At 42.1% G+C, this 12,757-nt stretch overlaps 1 protein-coding gene across 1 annotated transcript in view; it reads left to right on the plus strand.

Moving 5' to 3' along the window:
• Window positions 1–12,527, plus strand: part of PHLPP1 (PH domain and leucine rich repeat protein phosphatase 1) — a 137,314-nt gene extending 124,787 nt beyond the window's left edge. Inside the window, exons 13-17 of the mRNA XM_068197935.1 lie at window positions 269–399; window positions 4,084–4,188; window positions 5,098–5,292; window positions 7,354–7,582; window positions 9,501–12,527. Of these exons, the coding sequence (XP_068054036.1) occupies window positions 269–399; window positions 4,084–4,188; window positions 5,098–5,292; window positions 7,354–7,582; window positions 9,501–10,631 (1,791 nt within the window). The 3' untranslated portion in view covers window positions 10,632–12,527. The remainder of the gene's footprint in view (window positions 1–268; window positions 400–4,083; window positions 4,189–5,097; window positions 5,293–7,353; window positions 7,583–9,500) is intronic.
• The last annotated feature ends 230 nt before the right edge of the window (window positions 12,528–12,757 follow it).

A 12,757-nucleotide genomic window follows, 5' to 3' on the forward strand; every position in this document is an offset into this window, starting at 1 on the left:
CAAGATGACACACACCTGACTAGAGATGGAAATGGAAGGAACATATTTTTAAGTTCCCATATTTTTAGGTGTCCCAGACATCTGGCAAGATGGCTAAATGCCATGTAAGAATTTCTTTTGTAAGAAGCACTTACTTAAATGAATGGTCTTAGGTCTTGATTGCAGCCTTTATTGTTCATGAAACATGCATTACCACATTTAATCAAAATTTGTATGATCTTGATGACAGCTGAATTCTCATGTTTTTTTGGCTGCTTTCCTTTTGCAGTGTGTGGACCTAAGCTGCAATGAACTGAGTGAAGTCACATTGCCTGAAAACCTGCCTCCAAAACTGCAGGAGCTGGACCTGACTGGAAATCCCAGATTAGCCCTGGATCACAAAACCCTAGAGCTTCTGAAGTAAGTTACCTTACAGAGTGGGGAAGGAGCAGAACCATTCTAGATGTGAAAACCACAATATACAGAAGTGGAATGTCATTTAAGGGATATGGTTCCCTGTTCCCAGTGGATCAGAAAGTAACAGATAGTGTGGATAGGTCTGAAATTGATGCTTCATTGAAGAGGATGACTTTACCCATTTTGATGCAATTGCTTTCAGCTGTAACTCCTGGAAGAGTCTGCTAGTCTGGTCTAACCACTGTTGGGCCAGTTTAATTGCATTTTTTTTCTGACACTAGATTCAGCCAAAAGATGTAGTTTATACCACTGATGAGATGCCAGTAGCTGCTTGCTATATCTTTTTGTTGCATTGATCCTGTTTGGGTCCGTCTTTGCCATTGTGATGCTTTTTACCTCTTCACATACTGTTTCTTGTTCCCCTTCATATCTGTCTGCTTCTGTGCCAGAAATTATATGTTTTTTTTATATTTAAACTGCTAAAGTCTTGCTCTGTTTGCAGAAAAACGGGTTCCTTTGCTTTGGGACCCTCAGTTTCCTTCCTGTCTACCTGTTTGTTTCCTGCCCTGGGATTTAACTGTCATCCATAACTGAAATTCCCTAAGTGCTTTGGCCCTTCTTCTGCAGTGTGATGAGGAGCTGTTGCAGTAAACCAGATAATCTGGGGACAGTGGTGCTGCCTTGAACTTTTCTTATGTCTTATTGGAAACTACACCAGCTCCAAGTTTCCTCCTAAATTTCTTTTGTTCTTAAACATCGAATGGTTCCAGAAAGGATTGATTTACTTTTTAGGGGTTGAGCAGTTACTTCACGTTGTTTCCTTTTAAATAGTTAAGATCAGACACTGTAGTAGTAACCCTCATCTATTGTGCAAGCAAGGAAAATTTACAGTGTGAGTTTACTTTTAGCTTGAATCAGCAGATTTTCAAAATATAGGTGCAAATTTGAGTAATGATGATTTTTCAGAGATAAAACCATGAGTCCATATTCTGCAGCAGACACTAAAAAAAAGGCACATGACTGTATTTTAAGAGTTGCTCTTTGCATACAGGAAATCTTCCTGAAGAAGCAGTGTGCAATATTGCCCTGGTTCATAGGGGAAAAGCTAATTATGTTTTATAGAGTTAATGAATGGTGTCAAAACTTAGTGAAATATCAGCTTTTCTTATGTATAACCTAGAAGACGAGATGGTCACACATTCACTTGCCACTTTAGTATTCAGGCATCATGCATGGTAGCATGCTTGTACAAATTTAAATTCTAAGTAGTTGAAGAGTAGTGTGGCCCAGTTATATGCCATATTTTCATTGGCATTTGTGTGGTATTTAATTCACAGGAAACTTTTCCCTCTTGCATGTGCATTTTCCTTGCTATTTGTTTTGGCATTGGCAGTATGGGTGGGGGTTTTTGTGTTTGTTTGTTTGGGGTGGTTTTTTTTGTTGGGTTTTTCGGGGAGTGTATGTGTGTGAGTTGTTTGGGGGGTTTTGGCTGTTTTTTGTTGTTGTAAGGTTTGTTGTTTTGGTTTTTTTTTTTTTTTTCCTTCAGTTTTGTTTTTTTTTTAATTAAATATTCTTAAAACCACAGGTCCATTCTGTTCACTTGTGTTCATTAGGCACAATGAGGTGTTTCAGGCATCCTGAGGGGTTTCTCAGTGTCTGATACACTACCCTTACTTTTATGGTACACTGGTATAATTGACCGTGAGGGAGGAGGTGCTTCTTTCACTTGATTTTTGTGGCAGGCACAAAAATACTTGTGCACTTGGTACTTTTTAAATCCTCCTTCTGCATGTGAAAGGCAGCTCTCCATCTGTGCCCTGGCAGAATTCAAGCAGGTAGTAGGTTAATATGTATTCTCAGTGCTGGTGAGAAGAGTCCTGTCATGCATGCTTGCTTTTTCAGTATGTATGGAGATCTTGAAGCTTGCATACTTGAGAGGATGTTGCCAAGTGATTTATTGGATGTAAGAATTTTCATTAGCAATTAAAATGAAAAAGAAGAAAAAAACCAAGATGCTGTTACTCTGATTTTTAAGAGAGAGCATCTAGTTCAATTGTAACAGTCATTTTAAATTAAGGGGAAAATAATCCAGGCTGTCCAGAAGCCTTAGCCTGTATTGTCTGCATAGGATGTTCTGCTGGGTATCATTCCCTTCAGGACACTTGTTCTGTTTGTACTGGTGCCTCTGAGGAGGCTGGAACCAGAGTGTTGAGGTAGCTTTTTTTTTTTCACCACTGCTGGGAAGCCTTGAGACAACTCTGGGTCCTTGACCTGCCCAGGAGCCAGAGGTCAAGTCAACCCAGTTAAAAAAGAAACAAAAAGAAACTTTTGTGACCCAGGTTCCTCTGCCCTGGAGATAAATGCCATGAATGAGAAGTCTGACACGCAAATGTGTTTGCTCACGTGTGTCCTGCTTTGCAGGTGCAACAGAATTAAAATCTCCATTACTTTAGAAGAGATCTAGGTTTCCAGTTTGATTTGGGGTTAGTTAACCTTTTTTAATAGTTAAGGCAAGACATTTGCTTCCTATTTGTCACGCAGAGGGCTGCAAAACCAAGAACTCAAAACACAAGTGGTTCCAACATTATTTATGTAATTTGTTGTCTTTTAGTCTGCCCTCACTGATGTACATCCTGGTTTATTAATGTAAAAAGAAATCAAACTGGATGTGACAGTACTTTAGGTTATTTGAGGAAGGCTTTGCAATGCAGAAAAGACTTTCCTGTGTGTACAGGTCAGGTGGGGATTTGGAGGAAAAACGAATGCTCAGAGTGAACAGTTAGACCTTTCTGCTTGTGTCCTTTTATGTTTCATTTGGTTCATGAAAGGTTTGGGTGTCTTTGAAGTATCTGCAGCATGTGGGCAGCTCACTTTTCCTGCCTTTGGAAGAGAGCAGCAGGGAGCAGGGGGTAGGTCATCTCTCCCAGTAATGCAGGGTTGTGAAGAGAAGAGTATAAACAGAGAGGGCTGGGCCCTTTTTAAGTCTTTACTATGCTCTGGGAGATACTTTAAATTCAGGCTAAAGGCTATGTTGGTAGTAAATTGGAGGGTAGAGGATCAAGACTTACTTGAAAATTGGACTGCACAATTGGGGAATGCAGAAGGGCTATGCCTGCTGTGAGGACCACAGGCTGGCTGTTGCAGGTCCGGATCAGGATGGAGCCGATTTCTGTTTTGTGGGTGTTTTCATGAAAGGCTGTTGCTACACGTTGTTGTTTCTAAACAACTATTTAAAATATTTTTTTTTCCAATTTAGGGGATGCTGTGGGTCGTACAAGAGATTTCATTTGAGTACAATGAAAAGAGCACAGAAACTTGTTAAAATGGCTGGGAGAGATGTATAAGTTTTAAAAGTCACTTCGCTGTACTGGCTTTCATCAAACGAGTGGCAAATTAGCTTTGTATTCGTTTAGGGCCTGGTTTGAACCAAATAGCTCAGGGGTGAAGGCAGGGAAACACAGGCCAGCTAAGCAAAGCAATGCAGCTGGCACCCTCATAGAGGCTCAGTTATTGTTGGTTGTATACACGCACATAAAGGTAACCACTTTGGATGTCCTGCTCGTTTTCTACTATTAAATGTCTTACTAAGAACTGGGAGAGTAAAAAGGGTGTTCTTTTCACATTTGAAGTTGGATCACGTTAGCAAGTCCATCCGTTGCATCTCTCCCCTTTCCTTTCTCCTTGCAGCAATATCCGGTGCTTCAAGATCGACCAGCCCTCGGCCGGCGACGCGTCTGGAGCGCCGGCGGTGTGGAGTCACGGCTACACGGAGGCGTCCGGCGTCAAGAACAAGTACGGCCTGGCACGGGCTTTGTTGTGCAAGCGCCTCTGTGCCGGGACAAAGAGATCCTTTCCTCGTTGGAAGTTTTGGGGACGTTCTAGGGTTTGCAGAGGCCAAGCCACGTCTCTGCATTTGTGTATTGAGCTCTCCTGCCTGGCTCTCCCTTTGGGTCTTTGTTAGGGAAGTTGCTAAGATACAAGGGTAGCCGACACATTTGGTCTATGCAAGACTCTGCTACTTGCAAAAGATCTGAGTGTTTAAAAGCATTTTCCTCCTTGCAAAGCTTCTTTATCTTCAACCAAAGGATGTTTACCAAGCAAATCAGAGATACTAAAGAAGAGACAGAATGGCCAAAACTCTGAATATTCATAGTGTGTGGCGCTCCTGTGACTAAAGGCAGCACTTGACAAATAATGTACCAAGAGTCTGCTAGACTCTGTGTTGCCGGCAACGTGATGAATCTTTCTTTGTTCCTCAAATACCTTTTTAGAAATCTTCTGCTACCTAGGTTTCCATAGCAAGTGCCAGCAAGCCTTTCCTCTTAACTGATTTAACACACAGCGTGGTTATCAGCATGCTAGATCCCAAGGATGGCTTTTGGAGCAGCAAGTGCAGTTTAAATTGTTGTTGTTTCAGAGATACTTTCCCTCCCATTTTTACAATAAAAAATTCACGTGCTGAAAAGGAGGAAGAATCCTTAGGGCTTAGCTTGAACCTCCAGTATAGTTCTCTCCATGTCTTAGCACTGTTGATGAACCTGACTCATCCCCACAGCTCAGAAAGCAGTCCTGGAACTCCTGTGACCAGAGGTGGTTAAAGCTGGCGCTCAGCAGGCTGCATCTCTCTGGTCAAAATGACAACTTGAGAAACTAGTAGTGGGATGGAACCCCTGATGTTTTCCTGCTTTGTTTTTTCCCTAGGCTGTGTGTGGCAGCACTTTCGGCCAACAACTTCTGTGACAACCGGGAGGCCCTTTATGGTGTGTTTGATGGGGACCGCAATGTGGAAGTGCCCTATCTGCTGCAGTGCACAATGAGTGACATCCTGGCAGAAGAGCTGCAGAAAACAAAGAATGAGGAGGAATACATGATCAACACTTTCATTGTTATGCAGAGGTGAGTCTTGAAGCTTTTTTTACCTTGTCTGTCCTTACAATGCAGTTTCTATGCTTTCAGGTCAGGCACCTGCTCTTGCTTCGAAGAAATGTGAGAGGGGAAAAAAAAGCCTTGGTATCTGGCTACAGTGTTTCCTTTTATTGCTTGTTTTGTGAATATTGCCTCAGTTCCTTTAAGGTGTGGGGAAAAAATCCCAACATCTCTCCAACCAAACAAAAAAATCCCAGCCCACCTGCAAAGTTACTAAAATGCTCATGACTAAGGGGTGGGTGGAGGTTTATTCCTTTTTGGCATCATCTTCGAGTCTTAAGGTTTACAATTGGCCATAACCAAGTCAGTTGTATCAATGTCTTGATCATGTTTTTAAACTTCCTTGCTACAGCTGCCTGCAAAGCCTGAGCTTATCCTTTCTGTTTCTGCGTACCAATTCAGGTTATTTAAGGTTATGCAAATATTTAAAACACATAGTCTGACTTCTTAGAAATCCCTTTGGCCTTTGAATATTATTTGAGCAGGACCCATCCAGAGAGCTTGTGATACAATAACTGTGAGTGTAATAGTAGTTCTGTGTAGTGGTTTGGAAACCATGTGTGCTGTTCTGGACAGAAAAAGAAATTGTGCCTAGGGAGACACTGGGTGAAGGAGGAGTATGAAGGGAATTGAACAGAGGAGAGTGAAGAGGTCAGGGAAACAGAGGGGAAAGCAAATAACCAGCTTAGAGACTGAGTAAATGGATCAAATTAAAAGTAGCATTGCTTCTCATTGAATTTCTGCACCCTTGGAAAGGAAAAATACTCAAGTTGTTGTATTGGGAAAGATAGGGAAGCAGTAGGGTGGCATTGAATCTTACAAACAAAAGGGAGAAAACACTTCCTTCCCATAATTACTTATAAAAGTGCTTCAGATTGCTAACTGAGAAGGTGGTTGCCATATACTTAAAATATTCAAAAATAATAACAATTTTCAGTACTGGAAGTACTTATTAAGTGGTTTTGTTTGCTACTAATGCAATTTACAAGGAATGCGGCATTCCTACAAAAAGCTCTCTTTTTTTTTTCTTTTTTTTTTTTTCTTTTTTTCTCCTCAAATCAAAATTGGCTAACCATTTCTTTGGAGAACCACAAATAGTATTCATTCCCATTGCATTTAGCCATTCACTGATGCTTACAGATGATATGCAGCACTCCTAGAGTTTACAGTTTTATATTTGTAAAAAATAATGAAGAAAGCACATTGAGGCTTGGTTGCAAATATAGTTGTCCATTCTGTCCCCAAGATTTTGAATCTAAAGTTCTTATTAACTGTACCTAGCCTTAATATAAATACTAATAATTAGCTTTCTAATTACTATAGGAAAAAGATCCTGATAAACAAGCTACTGGGAAGGATGGGTGTTTATTCATAGTCTAATATTGAAATTAATTTACATTTTAATGGCAGACTTCTGAAAACTTCCATTTTATCCATAGACTTCTTTTTTTCCCTACTGTGGCTTCTGCTGAAAAAGCAGGCTTAAACATATCTAAGAACTTTTTTAACAAGTTAGTACCCGACATCATAAATTTCCCTTTTTAGAGTGGAATTCACAGCCATTGTGATTTTTTGGTCATAATTTGATAACTTTACGAGAATTATCCTGAAGATATTGCAAAACAGTGAAAGTAGAGAGTTTTTACAGTCAGAATTATTATTTTTATAATAAGATCCATAGCTTTAGAAACCAAAGCTCCATCTGACCTTTAAAACAAATATCTCAAATATAAAGGAAAAGACAACTGTGAAACTCTTAGAAGTGCAAAGATTTTTTTTTTCTAAAATTGAACCCATTTGAGTATCTGCATATGTGAAAATAACACCCTGCCTGAGAGTTGCACGTGGGATCCCTGCAGTGCTGCTGCTGCAGTGTTACAGTCTTCAGTGGAGACTTTTGTTTCTGTCCCAGTGATCCAATAGAGCCAGTGCCCTGAATGCTTCTGGTTGTGGAACAGCGGCTGTTTTCCACAGTGCTCCTAATACTTGTTTTCCAATTAAAGAACAATCACTGTTTTGTTTAAATTCCAGGAAACTTGGAACAGCTGGACAGAAACTTGGAGGCTCTGCTGTCCTTTGCCATATAAAACATGATCCCATGGACCCTGGTGGATGCTTCACGCTAACCTCAGCAAACGTGGGGAAGTGCCAAACCGTTCTCTGCCGGAATGGGAAACCTCTGCCTTTGTCCAGGTGTTACGTGATGAGCTGTGAAGAAGAGCTGAAGAGGATTAAGCAACATAAGGCCATTATCACAGAGGTTAGAGAACAGCTGGGGAACAGTACAACTTGGAGCTTCTTTGGAGAGCATTTGCGTAGCAGTGCATGAAATTACATGATATCAGTAACCTCTAGGAGGTGGTGTTCATGGTGTGGGTTCCTCAGTTGCACTTTTCCTTTCAAGGTGATTCATACCATACCATGCAGTCAAGTTGCTTTTCCGTTCCATTGCCATGCTGGTCTTCAATTAGCTTTCAAGAGTGAGCAGCTGTGAGCATGTTGCATTGAAACAGGAAAGCAGATGCTCTCCCTTCCTTCTAATGGGAGAGGAATTGCTGTATTGAAACTGTCATGGAGAGCTTTTCCAATTAAAAAGGATGAGAGGGCAGAGCACTTGGAGCAATGCCGTCCTTCCCTTAGGAGACTCCTTGCTCCTGGCAGGCTGACTTTGCTGTCTGAGTTGTGTTCCCAGAACTGCCCTTTGACAGGCTGCTCTTAAAGAGAGCACTTGCCCAAGAGGAAAACTCACCCTGTGCTCAGCTGAACCATGAGAGAGGAGAAAATTATTTGTTCCTTTCTTAGAAGCTTGAAGCCACTGCTGTCAGTTTTGCTTTGCCTTGTGTGACACATGCAGAGGAATAGATAAATATCGAATTCTCCTAGTGGTGGGGGAAAGAGCAGAAACCTCCCTGCTGTGTGCCTGAGAGCAGAGTGGGCATGTGTGTGTGGAGTAAGTCATGTGCCTGTTGATCTTGCCTGGGAGAGGTGAGGGCTGGGATCTCAAACGTGACAAATTGAAAGGGAATTACTCCAACATAGTGTGCATCAGGGAAGCATGCTCATTCTGTGGCTCTGTAGAGGAAAAGGGAAATTTCTGGGCTGAATCTTCAGATGACTCACTGATTTCATGTACACTGATGGCTTATCACTGCTGTCAGCCTTCTAATGGGAAAGTTAACAAGCTGACATGGGGGCTTTTTTTTTTCTGAGTGATTTTAAAGAGGAAGCTTTTTTAGTCTTGGTTCACTTGTTGTGGTTATCTGCTTTATAATAACCCCTACAGTTACTAGCTGGACCCAAAGAGTGTAAATCCTCACCTTTGCTATTATTCTTGAATACACAATTAGCAGGGTGCAGCTATCCCCAGCAGGCTGACAGATAGTCAGACTTGCTGTTTCAGACACTCGCTCTTGCTTATTCTGGCAGCTTGGATTCTAACCAGGACAGGATTCTGGGATTTGGACATGCATGGGATTCTTTTCTCAAATGCATCCATTTTTACTGATGTTATCCCTTCAGATACTACTCCTCCTCCCTTTGCAAATGTCATATCTAAGTGGAAATGTAGTAAGTTATTGGGGCGTGTAAAACATTTCACTACAGCTCAGCTGACTGAGAAATGCAGACTTGCTCTCTGCTACATTTGACTTGCATGCTTAATTTAAAGGGTTTTTTAAAATGAACCTTTGTTTCTAAAGTGATGAGCCAAGATGAAACCTACAATTGTTACAGCTGCAAGAGGAGACTTGTAACTGAATGAACTGTCCATATATCAAATGTGTGTTGCTTTGCTCTGTCTAAAGCCAGATAAGTGGGTGGAGGAGGGATAAGTCTGATTCACTGGTAAAAGATTTGTCCAGTTGGCTCTTGCAGCTGCAGGAGCAGAATAGATGGCTCTTTGTTGCAGCCTTCTGCTTTGTTGGTCTGTGCATAGGTGGTGCTGATGACAAATCAGTTGGGTGTAGGAGGTGCAGCGCAGGATTGCAAACCAGACCTTGCTGTGCTCTAATCCCAGCTCTGTCACCTCCTTGCAAGTCACTTTGCTTGTCTGTCTCCTTGTCTGTGAATGGCAGTGTTGGGGGTACTGCAAAAACAGACATCAGTAGAATACAAGGAGAGACAGGTACTGTATGTCCTTGTCTGTCTTGTTGCCAATTTCCTGTCCTTTCTAATTTCAGGATGGCAAAGTGAATGGTGTGACAGATTCAACAAGAATCTTGGGGTACACCTTCCTTCACCCAAGTGTTGTGCCGCGTCCTCACGTCCAGTCCATCACCTTAACTCCACAAGATGAGTTCTTCATTTTGGGGAGCAAGGGGCTGTGGGACAGCCTCTCGATGGATGAAGCAGTTGAGGCCGTCAGAAATGTGCCTGATGCGCTGGCAGCCGCCAAGAAGCTTTGCACTTTGGCTCAGAGTTACGGCTGCAATGACAGCATCAGCGCTGTCGTGGTTCAGCTCAACGTGACGGAGGACAGCTTCTGCTGCTGTGAGCTCAATGGGGTCCCACCCCCCAGCCCAGGCATCTTCCCCCAGTCTGTCAACGTGGTCATCAAGGACAGGCCCACGGACGCGCTCGGGATGCCGTCTTCGAGCAGCGGCATGGCTTCTGAAATCAGCAGTGAGATCTCCACCTCGGAAATGAGCAGTGAGGTGGGGTCCACAGCCTCGGACGAGCCTCCCCAGGTGACCATGAACGAGAACAGCCCGGCATACCCGGGAGAGCAGCGCTGCATGCTGCACCCTGTCTGCCTGTCCAACTCTTTCCAGCGGCAGCTCTCCAGCGCCACCTTCTCCAGCGCCTTCTCCGACAACGGCCTTGACAGCGACGATGAGGAGCCCATCGAGGGGGTGTTCACCAATGGCAGCCGTGTGGAGGTGGAGGTGGACATCCACTGCAGCCGAGCGAAGGAGAAGCAGCTTCTCCAAGTGCCAGTGGAAGCCAGTGACGAAGGGATCGTCATCAGTGCCAATGAAGATGAGCCCGGTCTTCCCAGGAAAGCTGAATATTCTGCCACGGGCACAATAGGGCGCCGGCGGGGCAACGGCTCTGTGGCACCACATGAGAGGAGCCATAACTTAATTGAAGTTGCAACGGATGCGCCACTCAGAAAAACCGGGGGCTACTTTGCTGCTCCAGCACAACCTGATCCCGATGACCAGTTCATCATCCCACCAGAACTCGAAGAAGAAGTCAAGGAGATTATGAAGCAGCACCAGGAACAACAACAACAACAACAACAGCAGCAGCAGCAGCAGAAGCAGTATCCGATGGACCACCTGGCAGACTATTATGACACACCACTATGACCCACTCTATTTACTGCTCAGAAATAAACTAACAAATAAGGAGACTTGACTGTGAGACCCAGTGGGCTTGCATTATAGCAGGGGTTTTCCTTATCCTTTTCCTTTATATACTTCCTTTTCCTTATCCTGCCACTACAGATAACTGCAGCTTTTCAGTTTGTTGAGTTTAATATTCATTGACTTTCTTCTAGAGACGCTTGACTGGTAAAGTTTAAAATAGTTAACCCTCCCTTAACATATCAAGTGTAAAAACAGGAAAGCAAAACAAAAAATAATAAAAAAATAAAAAGGTTTAATATATTGCTGAGAAACAGATTATGATGTAATATTTTTTAAAATGGCTTGTTTGTTTTGTTTGAAAAGCAGGGCAGTAGCCAGTGCTAAATGATTTAAGTAATATTGTAATACTGTATTTCTTTGAGAGAAAAGGCTTTTTTTGGTCTTGAAAATGATAGACATTTGTAGAATATGGAGACTAACTCCTAGGAGTTGCTTTACTCTTTCAGGTGACTTAAGTCACTGAGATTCACTAATTTTCTCTGAGAGAACAGTTGATTGGGAAATTCCTGTAAATAGCTCAGTGTTGTATAGTGATGCTTACATGTTTTGTAGCCCTGGCATTAAGGACACAACCTGAAAAACTGACCATTTTTCTTAAGTGACTCTTTGGGCCATGGTCATTAAGCATAATGGACTGTGTGGCTGTGTACAAGTTAGCTAGAGCCCAGGTGGTGTAGACTGTTCAAAGAAACTCACTTTTCCCTCCGGTCTCTTTCTTTCCGTACTTTTACAGACACATTTTGTTTATGTTCCTTACTGCTGCCACAACCAGCATGATTGTATAGAGCTCATTTGCTGTAGAACATTTACATACCAAGAGTTATATTAAAGCTGAATGCACAAATGAACATGTCATAATTTTTTGTTATAATAAACATGAAATTTACACCTGATGTCTGCTTTTATGTCTGCCTAGCTGACCAGCCGCTCTCAAACAGCAGCTTGCTGTGGTTCCTCAGCGTGCTGACAGTTAACCACGAGGTGTTGAAACTTTCTCAGCTTGATCACATTTTTACACTAACTGCAGAAGCACACTTGTACTTTCAGAATTCAAAGGTTGTGCAAAGTGGCCTTTAAAAGATACAAACCAACTCTCTGATGAATTGACCTCTTCCTTTTTTTTTCTTTTTTGGTACTAATGCAGCACTATTGATTTGCCCTTTGCCACAGTATTGACAATGCCAGAAGACTGAAGAGGAGCGTTGTGCTCTGGCTGTCCCACTGGGACTGAATGACTGAAGATAGAAATTATGAAGAGATAACAAAAGGTAGAAGGAAAGCATTGGATACTGAGAGAAGAGAGAAAATATGAGGAGAAGGCAGAAAAGTGAATTTAAAACTACCTACGTAATTTTGCTCCAATGTGCTGCATGAACATGGGTTCGATGGCAATCAGACTTTGGTAGAAAAGGGGCATCTTTTTGTGATTCCTGTGGGAAAGGAGGAATGTCCTTTCTCAGTATTGCTCTCAGCCAACTGCTCCATTTTACTTCTCACTCTTTAAAAGCTGAAATAGTGTGCAGTCATGACAGTGTCTTGTTCCTTCTTGGCATTTGGTCTGTATTTGGGAAGAGGACTGTGGTGACAGGCTGTTGTCCTTATTCTGGTCTAGGCTGAAATAGCCAAGTTAGAATAGGATTGCTGGTAACAGAAGATTTTTAGTTACTTTTCCTTAATAAAAATAACAGCAGAGGAGCAAATATTAAAATAGCTGGTTTGATAAATGTTTATAGCACTGTGTACTGTAGATCTAGAAGATTGTATGTCATTGTAATTTGAGCTTCAAAATATCTCTTTCTTAAAGCAAACTCATTAAATAATGTATTTAAACAAAAAGGGTTTATGGTTTATTATCTTAGGTGTTCTTTGTTAAACAGTTTGTATATTTCAGATTTTGCTGAATTGATTCATTGTCGTTGGAAAACGTTCTCTCTTTTTTTTCCTTCTGTTCCAATGCTGCTTGAGGCTGAGGGTGATAACTAGCAAGGACACTACCTTTATTTTCCTGCTGCTGGTGGAGGAGTAACCTTGCTGTCGCTGTCTCTGTTTGTGCTAACGTGTCTGCT

This window comes from Anomalospiza imberbis, chromosome 1 (assembly GCF_031753505.1).
Source record: "Anomalospiza imberbis isolate Cuckoo-Finch-1a 21T00152 chromosome 1, ASM3175350v1, whole genome shotgun sequence".
In the NCBI taxonomy this organism is placed as follows: domain Eukaryota; kingdom Metazoa; phylum Chordata; class Aves; order Passeriformes; family Viduidae; genus Anomalospiza; species Anomalospiza imberbis.